Consider the following 23,344-nt stretch of genomic DNA (forward strand, 5'->3'; position numbering starts at 1 on the left):
CCGTGCTGAATGAAAAAATGACCATATTACCCTTGTGTCGTATCTTGTGTTGGATAAAAAAATTATACAACCACAAATTAACATATAAAATCCAAATTAAACATACATCAATTAAAATCCAAATACAAAGTGTAATACAAAATCCAAATACAAATTGTCATACATAATAAAAAAAGTACACCGTTTAACGTGAACCATTTGAAAATAACTGATTAGCAATCTGGTCACGCAAATTAGTCATATAGTTAACAGCTTCGGAACCCCATTCTATGCCTTCTATGTGTTGACCCTCATTTCCTCCACCACCCACATTATTAGTAACCATAGTGTTTTGTTCAAAGTTCGTAATTATTTATCTGAATGGCCGTGCTGAATGAAAAAATGACCATATTACCCTTGTGTCGTCTCTTGTGTTGGATAAAAAAATTATACAACCACAAATTAACATATAAAATCCAAATTAAACATACATCAATTAAAATCCAAATACAAAGTGTAATACAAAATCCAAATACAAATTGTCATACATAATAAAAAAAAGTACACCGTTTAACGTGAACCATTTGAAAATAACTGATTAGCAATCTGGTCACGCAAATTAGTCATATAGTTAACGGCTTCGGAACCCCATTCTATGCCTTCTATGTGTTGACCCTCATTTCCTCCACCACCCACATTATGAGTAACCATAGTGTTTTGTTCAAAGTTCGTAAATAATTCATCTTCAATATCGTATTTCCTTATAAAATTATGGACCGCAACACAAGAAATGACTATGTCTCTTTGCACTAGAAAAGGATAAGGAGCCATTTGTTTTAAAATTGGAAATTTCGCCTTCAATACACCATAAGCACGTTCAATGTAATTTCTAAGTTGTGCATGAGCATAATTGAACATTTCTTCCTTAGTCAAAGCTCTGTTTCTTCGAAAATCAGCTAACCAATACCTAGTATTGCGGTAGGGAGCCATAAATCCACGGGTGTTGGTGTATGTGGCATCACAAAGGTAATATTTATCAGTAGATGTATGACAAATTTATCATATAAATAATATTAGATAATAAAACGTATAGTAAAGTTACAAACCTGGTGGAGGGAATGGAAATCCGGAAGTTGGGTTAAATGCAACTTCTTTCAAAACTTTAGAATCATGTGCTATGCCCTCCCATCCAGCCCATACAAAGGTGAATATCATATCAAAATTACAAATTCCAATTACATTTTGATAACATTCACCTTTTCCTCTTCCCATATAACGAGTTTGTTGATCAACAGGCACAACTACATGTACAAGTGTTCCATCTAGTGCACCTATTGCTCCGGGAAATATCTGCATTAGCCGTCTATGTCGTTCTGAGGTATTTCTTGTTGAATTAGACGAGGTTGGAACTATAATTTCCCGTGCAAAACACATCATTGCACGTAAGACCTCATGAAAACATTGATGAATCGTTTGTGTGGAGTGATGAAATCTTTCTTTAACGGCTCGAAAACGTTCATTATGTCCTATAACATGTAAAAACATATCCATCTTCTCTTCAACGCTTATCGTCCTACTAGATTGCAACCAATTTCTTTGTGTAAAGTGATTGCATAATAGTACAAATGCATCTTGTGAAAGATGTATCATATTATAACATTGTATAGGACATCCGTGTATCAAATCTTGCGTATACACATATCCCTTTGCTACCTGTTCGCTAGCTCTTATTCTTTTAATTATTCTTTGCCTTTGTCGGACCAACATCAACCAATACCACGAGAATATAAGAAAATATAAAAAGTCACCTTCTTTATCCATGTGTCCTGTTAGATGTCAAATACAGATTACATTTTAATCAATAACATAACAATCAATAACATAACACTCCATAACATAAATTCATATAACATAACATTTCATAACATAACCGCACCTAAGAAAAACATAACATTTCATAACATATAAATTCATATAACATAACCGCACCTAAGAAAAACAATCCATAACATAACTAAACCATGGAATACTAATGTCTAACAATGAACCATAACATACTAAAGTCAAACAATGAACCATAACATACTAAAGTCAAACGTAACATGTCAATACTAAAGTCAACCAACTAATCCAAATTTTTTTCCCGCATTTGTTACCCACGACTCACAAGTTGACAAGTTAAGGCGCAACCAAATTTTCCTATTACCAGCACTTTCAGCAAATAACATAAGAGCAGTGGTGTATTTCGGATCATATTCTCCCCACTCCAAGCTTGTCAATTTTGCCATACAAGCATCCATCTCCTTGTCAAGATTATTTGCTTCGGTGAATGCTTGTGCAGCCTTGATAATCTCTTTTCCAACTTCTTTCAACTCATCATCAAGTGTGGTTTCTTTAGGACCATTTCGTTTGCCCCCCTTGTTTTTTGTCCGCCCAGATGATTCCTCACTAGTAGGTTGAGGTACTGTTGAGCTTGGGGTATCTACATGAGGTGCTGGCTCATCCATCTCTGTATCCTCAAAATCATGTGTACTAAAGGTTTCATTGGGATGAGGTAATGTCGAAGATGGCCCCCAACTGTGAACATCGGTCGAGGTCGCCCCGTCGAATAGTTGGGTACAAAGTTCAGGGCAAGGGAGGGGTGCATTTCTCAGCTTATCTATATACTTGTTCAACTGTTTGACAAATTTAATAAATATTATTAAAGTAGTAAAAAAAATAATCTACTTTAAAAAATATGTATTAATGTACATTCGCTTCCGCTTCCCATTCTTCATTAGTCATGTTAAAAGAATTCGTAACGGGATTATATATATTTCCTGTTTTGTTTTTAAGTTTTAACCACACTGCATACTTTGCTTTTAAATAGTCGTATCGGTTTTTCATTTGTTTTTTGTCGACAATAAAATTATGATCTGTTTTCAACTTCCCCGCGACCACAGCCCATGAGCTTGCTTTTAGTCCGCTACCCTCCCGACCATTGCTTGTTAATTCTTGTATACATGCTTCCAAAAAAGTTTTGTCCACCAATTCCGACTTCCAACTAACCCTAATTCTTTTATCTGTCATGTCTATTGTAAAAAGAAAAAAAAATCTAATCATCCAACATATATTTTTTTGTTTAAGATAAAACATATATTTTTTTGTTTAACCTAAAGATAATACAACTTGAATACAATACTTTGGAGATATCATATACACACATTTGCACATAAACATATCATATATACATACATTACACAATTCATTCAATTTAACAATTATATAAGGGGCTGTGATTTCACACATTAGTTGTTGCAGATTTCATATACAAGCAATTAATTCCTTCATATAGATAAAATCAGATTTCATCAAAAACACATTATAATTTGATTTCATGCTAACCCTTTGTTCTAATTGAATCCAAGAATAATGAAAGAAGTAATTTCAAATCCTAATTTCGGAATGAAATTATCAATTTAACAAACATTGAAGGGTTTGTGATTTCAGAAAAAAAAAATCGAAGAAATGTACCTGCAGTCGGGCAATTGTGGCTTCGTCGGGGCTATGGCTTCGTCGCCGGAGGTGAAGTGGCCGGAAACTGCAACTTTCAATTCTTGTAAACATTGAAGGGTTTTGGGATTTCAGAAAAAAAAAAAAAAAAAAAAAAAAAAAAAAAAAGAAAAGACGAACCTGCAGTCGAGCAGTGCCTTCGTCGGGGCTGTGGCTTCGTCGCCGGTGCTGAGTCCTAGTCGGCGCAGGAGGTGAAGTGACCGGAAGCTGCAGCTTTCAATTCTTGTGTCGCGCTGAATATCGAAGGAAGAAAATGAATGAGCGGCGATTTGTGTTAGGGTAATCGGTCAACATCTTTTTTTTTGGGACCGAGTCAGCCCTTTGGTCAGGGAGTGCTTACCGAGTCAACCACAATAGAGGCCCATCAAACAGTCTGACTACTGATCGGGTCAGCAGTCAACTCTGACCAGACTGGGTAAGTGCAAATCAAACAACCCCTTATTCTTTTGTGTTGCTATTAGTAGTGAGCTTGTTGGGCAGAGTCAATCACTAGGGATAGTGGTAAGTTAATGCATAGCTTGTATCTTAATTCTTTATGAGCCACCAATATTGACCAAAAAGTTGACCATTACTTGGATTAAAGTTTGACTACGAACCATATTATGAGTCAATTGACAAGGATCAGAACACTTTTTTTTTTTTAACCATTAGCTTTGATTTTTTTTATTTTTTTGGTTTTGTTATGTGGAAAATCTACTTTTAACGGAAATAATACCAAGAATTCATAAAGCCTAAGATGATTATGCTATTAGATTCTATGTATGTCTTATAAAGATCTAATAAATACATCACACTATAAACTTTATTTCATATCACAATATTAAAAAATTATTATAAAATTTGAAAGGAAACATCAATGTCTTTTTTTAGGTTTACTGATAAATTATATTTAATTGCGAACGATAGATACATGTACTTTGTGTGTTCATTGTGATATGACATGTTTCGGAAGGGAAATTACAGCTAGTGTGTGTATAATTGATGATATGTATAAGATAAAGATTAAACAAAAGTCATTTATTTATTAATCTCACATGTTTGGAAAACCTAACAAGATTAAACAAAAGGAGCAGTGTGCTTCACTCATCCATTCGATCAACCTTCACACATTCATGGGGAAAGTACCACATGTTTGCAGCAAAAAATCTGGTTTCTTCAATAACGGCTTCAGTACATGATCTCGCATATGAGCGAGGAGCCAACGACTCTGGTATAACAGCAGCACCATAGTTCAAACTGCTAAGAAAAATTGCATATTCATCACCCATTTCATTTGGCCAAAATCTAGTTCATGAAGCTGATTCTTTAAGACTTGATCCATCGCATAAAGGTTCCCACAGGAACTTACAAACTCCGGAAGAAGGAAACCCGGGTCTGGAAAATTCTTAGCTTTTAGGAACGTCATTTTGGGCTCCGGATTCAGTCGCAGTTCACATAAGATGTCATCGGTTAGTGTGTATATCTTCCCTTTGAAAAAATATAAATCAATGAACCCATGAGTGTAGGAGACATGACTCCATGCTCCTTTACCCGCTGTAGAAATCCATATTTCACGGTTTAATCTGTCTGTCTGCCACAACAAACACCCACCCATTTATTTATTGAAGGTGAAAAGACAAGTATAGCCCTGCCTATAAATGTACGATGATCATCGTAGTCCCTCGGGAAATGATGTTGATCCCTTGTGACAGGATTCACAAGCCAGAAGTCGCGCGTCGTTTGTCTTCTTGAAGAAGATTAATTAAATAACCCAACACATTCCCCACCGGTAAAACCATGAATGATGGTTTTAAACTTTCTTCCTTTAAAGTCCTGTAAATAGCAGGCTTTCTCATTAGTAGAGATGATGCTTATGGACATGGGTGGCATGGAAGCCATAAACATGTTTTCATTAGAGTGTGCTAGAGACCTCCACGGAATGAATAATAATCACCAAATCCCAGTTTCATCATCACTAAATATAGCAGATTATGGTCAAGATCTGACCAAGCTGCACTACTCTTGGACTTCTCGTGGCTAGATGATGCATCATCATCATTCTTGTTTCTAATCATTCCTACATTTGAAGATAAATAATATATATTTGAATTTGAGAGCTTCGTAAATCAAATACCACAAGAGATATAACACCAAACGAAATCAAAATTTTTATTATATTAGGCAGGGGATTAAGACCAAAAAAATCTAATCTAATACAACTAACTCATTCCTGATTTCATTACTTTATAAATATAAATACCAAAACCCAAAAACTAAAGAAGAAAATCGAAAGAAACTAAGTTAAACTCATGGAAACCTAAATCTAACAACTTAGAATCATATTTAACTAAAACGAGAATCAATCAACCCCAAGTTTCTAAGCGAGCAGTAGAAAATCATAGTTTTTTTACAGTAAAACTGAACAACATGAAGATGATTAAACTTTAATGATTTTTAAAGTTGAATTGAATTGCATCCATCGTCCAATATCTATCAGAACAATGTGCACCATAAAGTTGGTGTTTAATTAGCATTAACTGTTAGTGATTTAACTATGTCTGTGATCACGCATTAATAGAAAAATCCTTCCAAATCAATCGCATATAAACAAAGATGCTCTTGAGAAATTATTTACCTGATCCAAACTGAGGATCGAGAAAATTCAGACGTTGATCGTAGTTTAGCTCTTCCCAGCGTAGGAATTGGAACCCGTACGCCAATTTCTCTTAATTTTAGGGCCAAAAACTTTTTGGGCCTCAAGAGGTTGGGCAAGGCCTACGTGCAAATGCAATAATGTTTTTTTAGAATGAAAAAAAAGGCAATTATGTATAAGGCGAGTCTTGTGTAATGGGGTTTTCAAAAAATATGGGATTAATAAATAAAGGGCACTTGCTTAAATGTACAGATGACTGTATATAGTCTAATTATCTACAATCATATTCTAATGGGAGATTAAATTACATGCAAAAAAATATTTCTAATGGAAATTTTGAGATATATGTCTCTAGATATCGTAACATTTGATTTATAAAGGAATCTCAATAATACATCATATAGATGTGGGCGAACGCTAGATGAGAGTATCCAATGAGCAATAATGACAGGCTGACAACTAGCCGCTATTAATTACTCAAAGATAGCAGCATAAAGCATATATGGGTATGAATAAGATACCATGCATTAGAGATACCCATGGACATGAGAATTAGATCAAAAAATGTTCGTTCTTCTCATGTCAAAGTCTAGTCAGTGCTAGAAAAAAAAAATCCAGACCAATCTATGTAACATCCGGATAGCCAGACCTGGAATTTTGAGTATTTTATTTTGGGATATGAAGAGAATCGACGAGTTGACGTATCAACTCGTCGAGTAGGATCACGATTTTGTGACCTGTTTAATGAAGGGACTCGACGAGTCGGGTATCTGGACTATTTAAAGGACCTTATAGCCCTCTTATGCGGCTACCAATCCAGAGAGAGATACTCTAGAGAGCTTGAGCGAAGAGTGAGAGAGATAATGCCCTTTTGAGCATTCTTGGTGTGATTTTGCAAGGGAGAAATCATTTCCAACAAAGGAAGGTCAAGGGAGTTGTTGATTCAGAGTTCCTGAGCTCGTATCTTCACTGTAGAGGTATCAAATCGAATTCCCTTTTCTGTTTTGGTTGAGATTTGTGATTTTAGGGTTTTCTACACCTTTCTATGGCTTGTAGTGATGAGTATAAGGTCCCTTTGTGTGAGAGATCCCAGATCTGGACCCATAGAGGTCCATAAAGCCTTATTTTGTATGCTTTATGTTGGTTCATTGAGGGAATGAGACTTTGATGCCATTTTAGGAGCCATTTCTCCAAGGAAAGCCTTGTGAGCTTTGCATGTATGTCAAGCCTCGACCTTTACGTGGTTATTGGTCGTAGGGAAGCCAGATCTATGGATTAGAGGATCAGATATGACCTTAGAAGGTCAGATGAGTATTGTCATGGGAGAAACTCATCTAGTCCATGGGAAGACTCAACGAGTCGAGTCTGGTTGCCCCGCGATTCGAATCTAGTGGAAACCCATCGAGTGATAGGTTCACTAGATGAGTCGAATTAGGTCTTGGAGGAGTCAGAAGACATGCATGGACTCATCGAGTCATCCTTGTGTACTCAATGAGTCTAGTTATAGTTGACCGTTGACTTGTGTTGACTTTGGGGTTTGGTCAACATAAGTAATAGAGACCTTGGAGGGGTAAAATGGTCTTTTACCCACTACCAGATTAGAGAGGGAAAGAGCAATCGTCGGTTTAATTAGAGTTGAGATTTCGAGTGTTAGAGATATTTGCCTTATGTGTTAGGCGAAGGCGAGTCCGAGATTCAAGTGTAAAGATAACTGCTTTTTGCTTGCCAGGTGAGTCTTCTCACTATGTCTCACCCGATGGGGTGATTATGTGTGACCGGAAGGTCTTATGTGTATGATGAAAATGTGATGTATGTTGTATATGTAATATGTTATGATATGAGTATGATGATATGGACCGGAAGGTCAACAAAGCATGGACTGGAAGGTCAACAGAGTTATGGGATGGAAATCCCCTGAGACACTTGGATCGGAAGAACCCATAGATTTATGGCTTGGAAAGGTGTATGTGCTATACGTGGTATTTTGGGGAACCACTAAGCTTCGTGCTTACCGTGTTATGTGTTTCAGGTTTCTCTCAAGATCACGAGACGACACCAACTCGATTGTACACACCAGAGGAAGAATTATGTTTTTGAGGATCCTGGATTATTATTTAATTGATTATGGAGTTTTGTTTTGTAAATTAAACAAAATGGAATTTTTAAGAAAAGTGTTTTAAGATTAATCGATTTTAAATGGAATTTTAAATTTTGAAAAAACAATCGGTGTTACAAGTTGGTATTAGAGCCTTGGTTTGAGGGATTCGGATGCACCTTTGGGTAAATTTGGACTCAAACTGAGGAATTGAGAAAAAGGTTTTCAAAGAAATGATTTTTCTAAAGCGAATAAGAGTTCAAAGAGAAAATGAGAAAGAGCAGTGTGTACAATCAGCCAGAGCCCCAACGGTGATTTCCCAAAATACCCTTACTTTTGTGTTATGAAATATTTATGAGACATTTTATGAGATATTATGCATGCTAGAGACATGTTAGGTATTTCATATTTTAGGACTAGAGTGGCCTGATTTGTGATGCCTTAGCCTAGGAGTTGCTGTTATATGTGACGTGCTTTCGAGTATGTGCTGAGTAAGAGTATCCAGCAGGAATCCTTTTAGGGGATTCGAGTAGAGGAGTAATCTAGAAGAGGTGTATATATGAGTATAAGAGGAGCATGCCGAGAGGGTAGCCAGATGCTATGTGGGGCGAAGTTGTTAGAGTTCGATGATATCCTTCGAGTATGAGGAAAGCGAGTGGATAATAATCTAAGGAGGTTTTACATGCTGAAGGAGATGCTTCGATGCCCGAATGTTGCTTGCTTTGTGCTTTGTGTAACTCTCGATGATGGGAGTCAGCTACTAAGTGAATATGATGATATTCAGGAGGTAGATGGTTGGCATCATTAGGAGCTCTTCAGCAGCTGATGGCGGAGAAGTGTGAGAACCTAGGAAGAGCCTATGGAGTAACCTTAGTCATATTAGTACACTGGAAGAGTAGAGCCTTTTGAGGGGTGATGTTATGGTTAAAGTACCATACATCGTAGCAAATTGAGGAGTGATGTTATGGTTCGAATACCATACATCTGAGCAGATTGAGGAGTGATGTTATGGTTCGAGTACCATACATCGGAGCAGATTAAGGAGTGATGTCATTGTTCGAGTGCCATGAATCATAGCAGATTGAGGAGTGATGTCATGGTTCGGGTACCATGCATCTTAGCAGATTGAGGGGTGATGTTATGGTTCGAGTACCATACATCGTAGCAGATTGAGAAGGGATGTCATGGGCTGAGTACCATGGTTCATAACGAATGATGCTTGTGGTTCTCCGGTCATGGTTGATTAGGTGGAAATTGGACGCGATGGGGTTTTAGGCCCGAGGGCCATGATTGAGTCCGAAGAGGCATCCCTTAAGAGGGAGATCGAGAGCATTTCAGAGTATTTTTGGTAAGATGTCAGATATAGTCGTAAGACTCAAGGATAAGTAGATATGACGTTTGCGGGGGATTGCGGTCTAAATTGAGCAACCAGCTGATAGAAGAGATGTCACCTTCTGTGATATGAGTGGTGCTATTTCCGTTTCTTGTAGGAAACATAAGAGGTGTGAGATTTCAGTTTTGGGGTTTAGGAGTAAAACCCTGTGGATTGACATTTATGTCGATTTTTCCACCAAAGTATCAGGCATCATGTCTGCCGCGAGGTAAGGATATATCATGAGCATGTAGTCGGTTGGGACTGAGGTGGTCAAGGACCACGTTGCACCCTATTTGAGTATAGTAGGGTGTGTGGTAGCGGTATTAGCGGGTAATCTAGACGAGTATATCAGGGTGGTGGCTCTTCCGTCTATGATAGGTATTGGGTATGGGAGTGGAGTCCCTGTTCTTGTGATGATTCATGTGTTGGAACGTGGGTTGAGAAGTTGAGGTTGAGGAGTATGATGATTTATTGTTTCAGTCTAAGAGTCGGTGATATTACTGGACAATTGAGATGTTCGGTATTGGGATGGTATGAGAGTTTGAACGACTAGAGGCAGTCGTGATGAGAAGTTCTTGAGGATTTCATCTGAGATTTAGAGTATTTGAGGTTGCTTGATCTCTTTAAATGAGATTATTGGGCATTGTATAGCACCTTACAATACCCCGTTCTTTATAGAGTAGCAATTCTAACCATATTTATATATCATGAAGCTAAATTAAGTGTATAGCCATTTGGGTGCAAATTTTATCCTACACATATTAGTAATTACATTTACCCCATTTAAAAGAGCTGATAAATTAAGAATTGCTTAGGTGAGAAAAATATGCCCGCTTTAGTTACCAATAGCTTAAACCCAATTGGGAGATGTTTCAGTGTATATTAAAATTGGGGTACTGGTTGACAAATATTCGTATCACTTGATTCAATGCTAGAAGACAACCCACAATTACATGTCATTTCTTATTGTCTTTTTCTATTTGGCTTTTCATTAATATGCTATAATCCATGCACTTTAAATTTTAAAAAGACATCGGTTCGCTTAAAAGCAAAATATTAATGATACTATGCTATGATGCACGAAAACTCCATGGAGGGTCAAGTTCCCGTTTCGCAAACGGATACGACATGGATATGTCGAAGAAACATTTCGTTGAAGTATCGGGAATGCAGGAAACATTTCGTTCAAGTTTTTTGAACGTTTCTATTTTCTTTTAGGTTTTCCATTGCCTTTTAAGTTAAAAATTTTAACTCCAAAAACAGCTAATAGACTATACATATTCTCCTAATTCCCAAACCGATCGACTTTTTAACTCCAAAAACGTTTCTATATCCTAGCTGTCATCGATCACCAATTCACCATTCACCATCACGCATCGTCATTCTTCTATTAATTATGGCTTCTCAAGAACAATAAACACAAGGATCGTCATCAACTACATCAATAGACCAACCTCCATTGTGGGACTATGTGACTAAACCGGAAAAAACTTGCTGGAGATGGAGGGTGTTGGGAATTTAAGTGTAACATTTGCAGTGAACCCCAAAAAGGATCATATTCTAGAGTCAGAGCATATTTTCTTTGTATAAAAGGTAATCTTTACAGTGTTTGTATTATGATTTTCTGATTTTCTCATCCCTGGATCTCTATTTGCAATATAGGTAGTGGGATTTCTATTCACAAGAAAGCAGCAGCGACCGACAAACTTAAGATGAAACGATTAGAAGATGTGTATGTAGAGAAGAAAGTCGAATCACAAGCGAAATAATTCGAGTTGCCATGTAAAGCTGGTGTTGTATTTAAGAAAGGAAAAGGTATTTCGACACCTATTGAAAGAGTTTTTGGTGTTGAAACTAGGGACCAACTAGATCAAAAATAACAATGATGTTTTATACTGTAGGTTTACCTTTTAACCTAGCGAGAAATCCACACTATCTCAGGGCTTTTCAGTTTGCTGCTAACAACAAAATTGATGGTTATGTACTTCCTGGTAATAATAAGCTAAGACCAACATTACTACAAAAAGAAAAAGATAATGTTTACAGGCTGTTGGATCCACTTAGGTCTACATGGGAAGAAAAAGGTATGACTATTGTGAGTGATGGCTAGAGTGATCCTACAAGAAAGCCTCTTATCAATTTCATGGCTACCTCGGACAATGGTCATTTGTTTCTAAAGGAAGTGAGTTGTTTTAGGTAAGTAAAAGATAGATTTTATATTGTTGAATTGATTAAAGAAGTCATCAATGAAATTGGTCATCAAAATGTTGTGTAGATCATTACTGACAATGCAGCAAATGAAGGCGGTTGGAGAGATTATAGAGAGTTAGTTTCCTCACATCTATTGGACACCATGTACATACGCTTAATCTTGCTTTGAAAAATATTTTTTCACCAAGGAATGTGGAAAAAAATGAACTAACATATGAATAATGCAGACGGGTAAAAGAAATTCACGAAGATGCGCTTGCAATAAAAAAATTCATCATGAACCATGTGACATCCCCAAAATCACGGCCAGAAAAGACCGATTTTTGTTTATGCTTTATAAATATCAGAGTACTTCATTTTATAAAAAGGTTGCAGAATTTGTTCCCAGAAAAACATGGTAAATACGTTATTAAAACATTTTCGAAGAAACGTATTTATTTCATTTTAAAATGTTTGGGATGTCATCGTTAATACCGAAACATAAGCATAAACAGAACTTACAATGATTTACACTAGTGATCTACATCTCTTTTAAATCTCTCAGTGTAATGTCACTTCACTTCGTTACCTGTGATATACATAAACTGAGTGGGTCAGGTTGGGAAACCTGGTGAGTACATAGGGTTTTCAACCCACAATAATATAATTACTATGTTCAATCAAACAATCAACCCAATTACCCATCCCCATTATCTTCTTTACTCTTTAAGGATTTAACCTAAGAGTCATCTATCCTGCATTCGTTTATTCCGGAGTCCCTTACCTCCAGGGTTATAGGATTGGCACTAAATCCATAGCTGCCAATGTTCGTTCATAAAGCACTAATTCCATAGCTGCTATGGTCTATTCATCAGGTACTAAATCCATAGCTACCAGTCTTTATCTAATAGGTACTAAGTCCAAAGCTATCAATGTTCAACATGTACTAAGTCCATAGCTACCAATTCCCAATAGGTACTAAATCCATAGCTACCAACGTTTAACAGGTACTAAGTCCATAGCTACGGGTGTTTGTCCCATAGGCACTAAGTCTATAGCTGCCAATGTATCATCTTCTATCTCTCATCATTCATCTACCCATCTCATACCCAACATATTTGTATATATAAAATACGTATACAGCTTAAATTCTTTAAAACATGTATAAAACGTTCATCCAGCATAGACAGCAAGTACTCAGATAATATGCACACATAGCACGTAGTTTATATAAAATACTTCATATCTATGTGTAAGATGAAAGGGACTATGCACTCACCTGAGAAGGTGGTGACTCGGTACTCGGACAGCGCTTCGAAACCTAATATTATCACCACTAGATTTTAGTCTAATATTACCGTCACTAATTATTAGTCTTATTATTATTATTATATAAGCGTTTAAACAATACTTTCCAACTACTATGTACAGACAGGGGCCAGACATAAAACACCGGAGGGCAGGACCATTTTGGCGTATAGCACTTCTGAAATCCAACAACCCTATGCGGCCCTTTAAACCAGATTCCCCGTACCGCGAGTAGTTAAAAGATATTATAACGACACGTATATAAGTCATAATAATAGCTCAAATATTTATTATAAATTTATAATAACAATACTAATTTTAAATATAAACTATATTTAAAATAGGGTAAGCATAACTTACTTTCAACGGGATTTTAGCTAGGAGTTGGGCTCTGCAGGGGCAGAACTTCGTCGCTGAATCTTTCTAAGAAAGATTCGTGCAGCGCTTCAGCGCTCACCTTACTATACTAAAACTACAGAAAGAGAAGTCGAATCACGAGGGACCGAAATGCTCGGGGGATAAGGAGAGAAAGACTCTTGAATCAAGAGAATGGTGCAAGAAATATGAGAGCCCAAGGCTCTTATTTATACTAATTGAATTTTCAAAAACTACCCTCCATAATTACTTAATGACCTTTTAGTTATATAAACAACTAAACACCCCTCTATAATACTATTTTAAATGGATTTAATGATATTTGTACTAAACTAATGTCGAAAGAACTCAACATTAGTCTTATAATGACCGCATCGTCGATACCTTTCTAATGATATATACATATGTATATATATGTGTACGTATACATGATTTATACTTTATTTTAATACGTAAATATGCTATTATAATTTGTAACTCGTTCATACGAACTCCGTTTTTGACGTTCTTTATATCCACGCGTAGGTGGAGATGTACTCTACAACTTTCGTTTAGACTCCGTTGGCTAATTTTGACTTTATTTTTAAAGTTATATTTTTAACAGCCCGGGACAGGATTGGTCCGTTAAAATCTCATAACTTCTTTATCCGATGTCCATTTTCGTCTGTCTTTTTATCGTTACGCTAATAATAATGAGATCTTCGATTCTTGTTTAGGTTGTGTCGGCTAAAAATCAATCGATCTAAAATTCGAATTTCGGGTTGTACACCGCTAATCCGAAACTTCGAAAAATCATAACTTCTTCATACGAAGTCAGATTTGGGCGTTCTTTTTATCGATGTTCTTAGTTTAATATATTCTACGACTTTCGTTTAGAGCGCTAAGGCTAAATCTCTCTCTATCATAAATTTACTATTTACGCTTCCCGGCGCCGTGCCGGTTCCGACGCGAAACTTCGACGGGTCATAACTTCTTCGTTATAACTCGGATTTCGGCGTTCTTTATATGTACGGAAACCTTGTGACATATTCTACAACTTGGTTAAGATTATTTATTCTAAATAATCTTTTTGTTGAAAAGTTGTTTTTGACCCCTATTGCTTTTAAATTGACTAGTCCGGATCTGCGGGCGTTACAAACCATAACATGAGACTCTCGATTTTTCACCAAGTTTACTCCACTTAAACTGCTTTTGGTTCCCGACGCTCCCTTTTCCTCCATCATTGTGATACTCAAGAGATCGAAATTTATCAAAACGGGTCTTCAAACTATGGTCATAAGCGAAGAATTGTCTTATTATAAATTAGATGACACTGAGAAAGCAAACTTTATGAAATAATATATTTTGAATGATGAATAGTGGGACGAAGTAGCATATATTCTTAGTTTCACTGGACCTATATATGAGACAACTAGAGTTTGTGACACCGACAAGCCATGTTTACACTTGGTCCAATCTTTCTTGTAGATCCCAATCTTCATTTTCTCAATCATTGAATCCCACATCTCATGCACCAAGTGTAAAACATGGCTTGTCGGTGTCACAAACTCTAATCATCTCATATATAGGTCCAATGAAACTAAGAATATAAGTTAATTTGTCCAACCATTCATCATTCAAAATATATTCTTTCACAAACTTGGTCAAAATAAAGAGTCTCATTCTATGGTTCATGATATATATATATATATATATATATATATATATATATATATATATATATATATATATATTGCAATCGCATCTTCGTGAACTTTTTTTATCCAGTTGCATTGTTCATATGTTAGTTGATTTGTTTCCACATTCCTTGGTGAACAAATGTTCTTCAAAGCAAGATTAAGCGTATGAACAACACATGGTGTCCAATAGATATGAGGAAACTAACTCTCATAGTCTCTCCAACCGCCTTACAATTTGTTGCATTGCGAGTAATGATTTGCATAACATTTTGATTACCAATTTCATTGATGACTTCTTTCATCAATTTAGCAATATAAAATCTATCTTTTACTTCCCTAAAACAACTCACAACCTTTAGAAACAAATGACCATTACCTGAGGTATCCATGAAATTGATAAGAGGCGTTCTTGTAGGATCACTTTAACCATCACTCACAATAGTCACACCTTTTTCTTTCCATGTAGACCTAAGTGGATCAATCAGCCTGTAAACATTGTCTTTTTCTTTTTGTAGTAATGTTGTTCTTAGCTTATTATTACCTGGAGGTACATAACCATCAATTTTGTTGGTAGCAGCAAACTAAAAAGCCTTGAGATAGTGTGGATCTCTCGCAAGATTAAAAGGTAAACCTCTAATATAAAACATCATTGTTATTTCTTGATCCAGTTGGTCCCTAGTTTCAACCACAAAAACTCTTTCAATAGGTGTTGAAATACCTTTCCTTTTCTTAAATCCAACACCAACTTTACATGGAAACTCGAATTCTTTCCCTTGCGACTCAACTTTCTTCTCTTCATACACATCTTCTAATCATTTCATCTTAAGTTTGCCAGTCGCTGTTGCTCTCTTGTAAAAAGAAATCCCACTACCTATATTGCAAATAGACATCCAAGGATGAAAAAAATCAGAAAATCATAATACATACACTACAAAAATTACCTTTTATACAAAGCAAATATGCTCTAACTCTAGAATATGATCCTTGTCGGGGTTCACCGCAAATGTTACACTTAAATTTCCAACATCCTCCTACTCCAGCAAGTTTTTCCGGTTTAGTCACATAGTCCCACAATGGAGGTTGGTCTATTGATGTAGTTGATGATGATCCTTATGTTTCTTGTTCTTAAGAAGCCATAATCAATAGAAGAGTGATGATGCGTTATGGTGAATGGTGAATTGGTGATTGGCGACAAATGGGATATAGAAACATTTTTAGAGTTAAAAAGTCGATCAGTTTAGGAATTAGGAGAATCTGTATAGTCTATTATCCGTTTTTGGATTTAAAAGCGCAATGGGAAACCTAAAAGAAAATAGAAACGTTCACGAAACTTGAACGAAACGTTTTCTGCATTCCCGATACTTCAACGAAATGTTTCTTCGACATATCCAAGGCGTATCCGTTTCCGAAACAAGAACATAACCCTCAATGGAGTTTTCATGCACCATAGGTCTCAGTTCACATAAACAAAAGCATTCATCATATATTTTCCCCTTGAAAGCATATATATCACGAATAATGAAGAAATTGCAGGAGACATGATTACATGCTCCTTTACCCGCTATACAAAACCACATTCCTTCCCTGTGTAACACGACAAACACCAAGCTAGATATTGATGGTGAAAAGACAAGGATATCCCAGCCCACTGTAGGGCTACCAGGATCGTAATCAAAGGGGGGAATCATGGAATTAAAGTCTTTTACTTGTGATAGGATTTACAAGACAGAAGTCACGGGATTGTCTTCATGAAAATCAAGTAGCCACAAGTCAATCCTATACACGTAGCATCAACAAAATAAAAGGGGGGGGGGGGGGGAGGGATTTTGAGTTTTCTTCCTTTAAAGTCCACTAGGTAGTAGGTGTTCTCATAAGCATGAAAACAGATAGAAGATATGGAGATGGGTGGTCTCGTACACATAAACATGTTCCTGTTAGAGACTGTAAGTGACCTTCATGGCTAGCAAACTCCACCGAATGAAAGATAACCAACAACTCCTAATTGCATAAGAACTAAAAAAAGCAAGCAGATTGTGGTCAAAATCTAACCAAGATGCACAAGACTCCGGCCTCTTCCTGCTAGAGGAAGATGCATCATCATGATTCTTCTGGTTTCTAGTCATGCTCCTCGTCTTAGCCATTCCTTTTTTTCTTTTTCTTTTTTTGAACGATAAGAAATATTATTAGAAAAGCTAGCTAGAGGCAGGACGTACACGTTTGTAATACATGCCATATGAGGATCGAGAACCCAATTTTCCTAGCATAAGGAAATATCCTTATTGGGTCTAATTTTAAGCCAATTAAAAGCATAAAATTTGAACTTACAAATGACTGCAGATGGAATTGGGAAGGACTCTTGGTTACGAGTCCTATAAATTTAGGCTTTGGATTGAGTCTCGGTTCACATAAACGAAAACATTCATGTAAAGGATAAAAGATGTTATAGCTTAGAGTATATATTTTCCCCTTAAAAGCATATATATATATATATATATATATATATATATATATATATATATATATATATATATATATATATCACGAATGTGGAAATCGCTAGAGACATGATTCCATGCTCCTTTACCCGCTATATAAAACCATACTTCGTGTCCGCATAACACAACAAACACTCACCCAGACATTGAAGGTGAAAAGATGAGAATAGCCTTCTGGCTTCAAGCCATGCTCCTCATCTTAGCCATTCATATACTAATTTGCAAAAGAAAAATACATGTTTAAGCGCTTGGTAGAGATGCAAATCAAATTCGACAAAAATACAAGAGTTATGAAATAGGGACAAGCATACACGTATATACATAAGTTACCCTTCTCAAATAATCGAATTTCAAACAAACACAAGATGTTAAGGCATTCACCATGGTATATGAATAATACCCATGGTCATAAAAGTGAAATTAAAAACTTTAAGTGAGTATAACATGGATGACTATGATACACAATACCATGATCTCAATTATAAGAGTAGTATAAACATGGTCTTTTTTTTGTATATGTAAACAAAGAAATGAAACAGTCAGGGACTTAATATTGATTTTGTTGAGAATATAGAGATATGGTTGTTTGTACTTTGTAGTTAGGAACAGGTTGCTAGCAGGTCTAGAAAAGAGTCTAAATCATCCAAGCACAGGTATCATGTCAGACCAACAAAGATATCAAAAAATCAAGGTAACCCCACACTTGCAAAAGAAACATAAATAATAGAGATCTTGGTAAATGAATATTCCACATAGGATAGAAAAGTAATAGACAAGGTAAACACAACCACAATATATCTCCTTACCCTGGTGTCATGCTTCTTGTCATCAAATCCTTACATGAAACAAAAAAATACCAAATTTGAATGGATGTGCATTATTCTAAAGAGTAAAGATAACTAGTTTCAGTCCATAATGAGCTATTAGTTATGACCCAATTACCCAAATAATTAGTTTCAATGTTTCATGTTGACATGTCGAATCTCTTAAAACCCAAAATGAAAACATTATTATATCTAAGAAATCAGAATCATATTAAACTGATAGATAGATAGGTCAAAAGATTTTCAAAGTTGGAGAAAAAGTCGGGGTTTGGTATTAACAAACATGAAGCTGTGATCACGCATTATTGCATTAACATGAAATCCCTATCAATCAAAAATCACTTGAGAATCAAAGGCCACATGATCAAAAAAAATTTGAAACATAATTTACTTGCTCGAAACTGAACTAGGGCGTAGTTTAAGAACTAATCTGTAGAAGTCGGAGTTTCCCGCTAGGCCAGGATTTCGTTTCACAAACAATGCTTCCCCTCCTATAACCGGTGCGTGTGGCTCCCCAATTTCAAACACTCATTTGAGCTTTATATTGGTGGAAAACGTTAATAACTTACTGATAATTCAATTCTCCTCCTTCTTTCTCCCTCTCCGGTCTTCAATAAAATCGTCTTCCTCCTCCTATCTAGAACGTCACCGCCGCCCCGCCTCCGCCCCCGCCCGCGAACTGTTGCAGCGACATCGACCTCTCTCCCAATCATATCTGCAATTAAGGTGTTATAATCATCTGTAGTGATTATTAAATGGTCAGTATACTCTCTCTTCTGGTTGCATGTATCTTTTTTTCCTTGCCCAATAACTAGATTACCACTATGAATTGTTCATCTAATCAAATAGCAGTGAAACGCAATTAGTAAATTCAAGCAATTAATGGTTGATTATACTTATGTTTTGTTGTATAATGATCATTGTGTTTAGGTTTTATTAATGATCATTTTGCATTCTAGATGTTGAATCTACATACATAAGGTAATGTTGCTGCTGGTCCACTGTCTCTCATGCTATTTGCTTGATCAGGTTTGCACACACCAGAGGTGTCAGATGTTGTAAATTTGCTAAACAAATTGCAAGACAAAAGCTTGTTGGACAGGAAGCTTCAAATTTTACATTCAGCCCAAACACATAACATATTGTAGTTATCTTGATGCAACTTCGAAAGTCATTACCAACTTCAGGTGATATGGTGACTACCCGTTGTGGTGCCTCAGACCACATATATGATGCTTGTCCAGTTGCAGAAAAGGCCAATAATATATTTCAAAAGAAGAAGATGCAAGAAAGGAAACTTTATTAATACAACCATGGCATGGCATGAATAATTTAATAACTTGTTCGTATGTTATTTTAATAGTGTATCAAGTTGTCTCTATTCTTTTGTTTTACACAAATTTCATTGCCAAATGTCTTGATGTTGCTGTCTTTTGTTTAGAAGAAAAGGCTATTGTATTCGAATGTATGAAACATGTAAATTTGCTTTGTATTGTTGAAGTTCCCCGATTCAAACTTCCCCATTTAGCTTTATATAACTTTGTACTTCTTATTGCTACCCAATTAGAATGTTAATTAAAAATGGTTATATATAGTTTACAAAGTACGGTGTCTTAACGAGGAAAATGTTGGAAGTACAATGTTATAATCAGAAAAAAATGACATGGAAAGGTAAAATTATTATTTTATCATTCAACATAATATTTAAGATGCTCCAATCAAACAATATGTTATTAATTCAGACCCCCTAACATCTCTTAAAAATGCAAATCCTCCAAAAAAAAAAAATCTCCTTTAGTTTGCTAAAATTTGTAATTTTGTGGGCAATATAATATCAATCACAACTTTATTCGGAACCATCGTGGGTCCAAGTCACCCTCCACGCTTGCAGACACCAGTATCATCCATACTAGAATATGAGAATTTTACAAAAGGCCCACTTTTTCCTTTTTAACTTTATTACTATTTATTAATTATCTTTTTTCTGCTGATTAACCTTAATAATAACTATAAACTATAGGTTTCACTTTCACTATTAAAATTGGGATGTAAAATTTTGAAAATCATGCATCTACAATTAATTATGTTTTATCCCATAGTTTATAAAGTCTTTTATTATAAAAAGTAAAAACATATACCGTACCAACATGTATTAAACAAATGAGCTTATAAGTTATAAGTCTAGAAAAACAGCCTAAATTTTCATAACCAAATCACAATATTTAACCGATATTAATAGTGGACTCGTAATTAAAAAATATTATTAATAGTTGGAAGAACAGAAATGCGACGAACATTCTAGTTAGAGTTTAGACAGATACGAAAATAAACGTATCTCGTATTTGTTTGATCACTATCTATAAAAAGTAGCCATACATAGTTCTTGACTTTTATACCGAAAACAAAGTACATATTTAATTGGATATGGTAGAAGGTGCTAACAAATGTAACAGCGTACATATATAATTGCATATGGTACAAGTTGCTAATTCTTGAAGATAACCCAACGATATACCTTACCTAAAATAATAAAAGATAAAAACAAAAGATAAAAGAAAATTAGCCAACAGGCAACTCTTACGTGTCAAAACCCCAGAAAATATCATAATGCCGTCCCTATTCAGCCACGTGGCAGACTGTGTTGCCGTATGCTCAGCTGGTGTGGTCCATCATAAACTGGGCCCCTCGTTAATGCCGCATAAATCGACGGTTTTCTATGTCAAATGGCCCACTAAATGGACCCACTCTCCACCTTCATTAAGCTTAAGTGACTTTGAGCCCACCACATTAACCCTGGACCCATCTACACCTAAGACCTGCCCACCTTACACGTAATCATCTTCACTCACGTGTTCACGTTCTTGACGATAATGGAAGGGAAATGAAAGAAAGAAATAAGAGGTCTGGTTATTGCTCGGAAGGTGTTCCATGGTTTACCTGAATGAACGAAAACTCCTTTCTTTCGTGAAGATTCATCGAAAAATCTGTGAAAGATTGAGTATTTGTGGTAGTTGTAGTTGCCGAGGCGGAGGTAGTGGTTGTGAAATGTGTTGTGTTAATTGGTGTTGGTTTTTGGTCATCGGAGGTAATGAAGGAGATTGGTGTGGTGGAGATGTTGAGAAATGGAGTTGTAGAAGGCTGAAACGCCCAAAACGCGGCGGTTCCGTTGTAGGGTATGGCCCATACCGGGATGAAAGATTGAGGTTGTGTGGTTGTTGTCATGAGAGGAGCGAGAACGGAGGTGGTAACCATGGTTGGAGTGTTTTCGTTTCGGTTTATGTCGAAATCAGAAGGGAGTTTTCGTTTATTTGGGATTGAGGTGTTGGTGGCGGCGGCGGCGGAGGTGACGGTGATGATGGTGTTGGTGGGGATTTTGAGGGTACCGTTGACTGACATAGCAATGGCCGGAATGGTACCGGTGCCAGTGGCGGCAATAATGGAGGGCTCAGCGTGCTGTAAAAGCCACTGGATTGTTTCTCCGTCGGACTTGTGGCCAAGTTCTCTAGTCAGCTGAAATATCCGTGCGGCGCAGGTGGCCGGCATTCGGATCCTTCTCCCCCTACCCTCTACTTTTGTGTGGCGGTCCTTGGTGGACGACCTCCTTGGCGGCGAAGGTGGAGGTGTGGTAAATACCTTTTCGTCCGATAAAGGTTCTTTCTTCAATGGAATCAAGGAAAGCCCATGTGGGGAAGCAACTGTTTTGGATGGGTTAGGTGGTGGTGGCGGCGGATGGGCTGCGGACGACGGCGATGGTGAGTTCATGATATCGGAGACGAAAATGGAGAAGAATTAGAAATGGGTTTGCTTTGAATTATTGTCTGAAATCAATAAAGAGAGATGGGGATTGAGTAAATGATGGTGAAACCAGGGCCCCAGGATTTGGACCACCATACACATTACAAGGCAACTTCTTAAAGTTTTGCATGGGGGCAAATGGTACCAAAGGTGTTCCGATGAAATGGCGGACCCACATTTTGCACTCATTTGCCGTAAGATAGTGTTACTTAGAAAGTGGTAGAAAAATGTTAAAACGTGACATTTAAAGACGTTGTTGATAGTGTTACATTTCATACTTATTCATTATTACCAGAGTTAATTGCAACTCTCCCTTTGTTTCAAAAGTTATTATTTCCTTCAAGATATTTCATTATTTGCAATTGGGCATTGTTGGTCCTAGAGTGTATCTTTATGGCAAGTTTCGTCCTTGGCACTCATGTTATGTACCCATGATGCAAATAGGGGTGAATGTTGGTTAGGGATGAGCGTGGGACGGAACCGGTACCGACCCGTTCTGTTTCCGATTTTTCGAAAATTGAATTTGATCGAAAGTTAATCTCGAGTACCGAACCAAAATAACATCACCGGTACCGGTACTGATTCCCGAATTTTATGTATTTGGAGTACCAAGCACCATCCCGTATTTTTCAATTCGGTACTGGTTCTGGTATGGTACCGGTACGAGATCGGGATTTGGGACAAACTGTTCCTCCCTAATGTTGGTGGAGACTATGATCCTTGTCACAACACCTAAACTCATATTCTCACACCAATCCCAATCTGTCACACCCCCAAACCTAGACGACGAAAACGTTCGGGGGTGGATGACGTCATGTAATGTATCATAACAATTATTACATCATAGTAATCAAAGTAAACACAACCATTACGTTGAATATGAACAAAGTTTTTACATCAATTGATTCATAGTTGTATACATCAAAAGTATAACAAAAAGCAAAAGAACGTCACTCTATCCGTTATGTATTCTCAAAGCGTGCTAAAGTACCTGCATGTCTATTGATTTTCTAAAAATACAAGCGGTTTTAAAAGAACATCAACA

General features: G+C 36.6%; 2 protein-coding genes across 2 annotated transcripts; both read right to left on the reverse strand.

Annotated features, from left to right (window-relative positions):
* Nucleotides 1-549: 549 nt before the first annotated feature.
* On the reverse strand, nucleotides 550-969 carry LOC145006625 (uncharacterized). The gene has a single exon (XM_078965706.1). It carries the CDS (start codon nucleotides 967-969, stop codon nucleotides 550-552), a length of 420 nt encoding a protein of 139 aa, XP_078821832.1.
* A 19,837-nt stretch (nucleotides 970-20,806) lies between these two features.
* Nucleotides 20,807-22,377, reverse strand: LOC145005976 (transcription factor TCP9-like). The gene has a single exon (XM_078965073.1). The coding sequence runs from the start codon at nucleotides 22,264-22,266 to the stop codon at nucleotides 21,412-21,414; it is 855 nt and encodes a 284-aa protein (XP_078821199.1). The 5' UTR covers nucleotides 22,267-22,377; the 3' UTR covers nucleotides 20,807-21,411.
* Nucleotides 22,378-23,344: the final 967 nt, after the last annotated feature.

This window comes from Lactuca saligna, chromosome 7, assembly GCF_052625555.1.
Source record: "Lactuca saligna cultivar CGN05327 chromosome 7, ASM5262555v1, whole genome shotgun sequence".
Classification (NCBI taxonomy): domain Eukaryota; kingdom Viridiplantae; phylum Streptophyta; class Magnoliopsida; order Asterales; family Asteraceae; genus Lactuca; species Lactuca saligna.

Excerpts from the sequence above, each read along its gene's own strand:
- LOC145006625 (XM_078965706.1), bottom strand. The coding sequence starts at position 969 with ATGGCTCCCTACCGCAATACTAGGTATTGGTTAGCTGATTTTCGAAGA.
- LOC145005976 (XM_078965073.1), bottom strand. The coding sequence starts at position 22,266 with ATGAACTCACCATCGCCGTCGTCCGCAGCCCATCCGCCGCCACCACCA.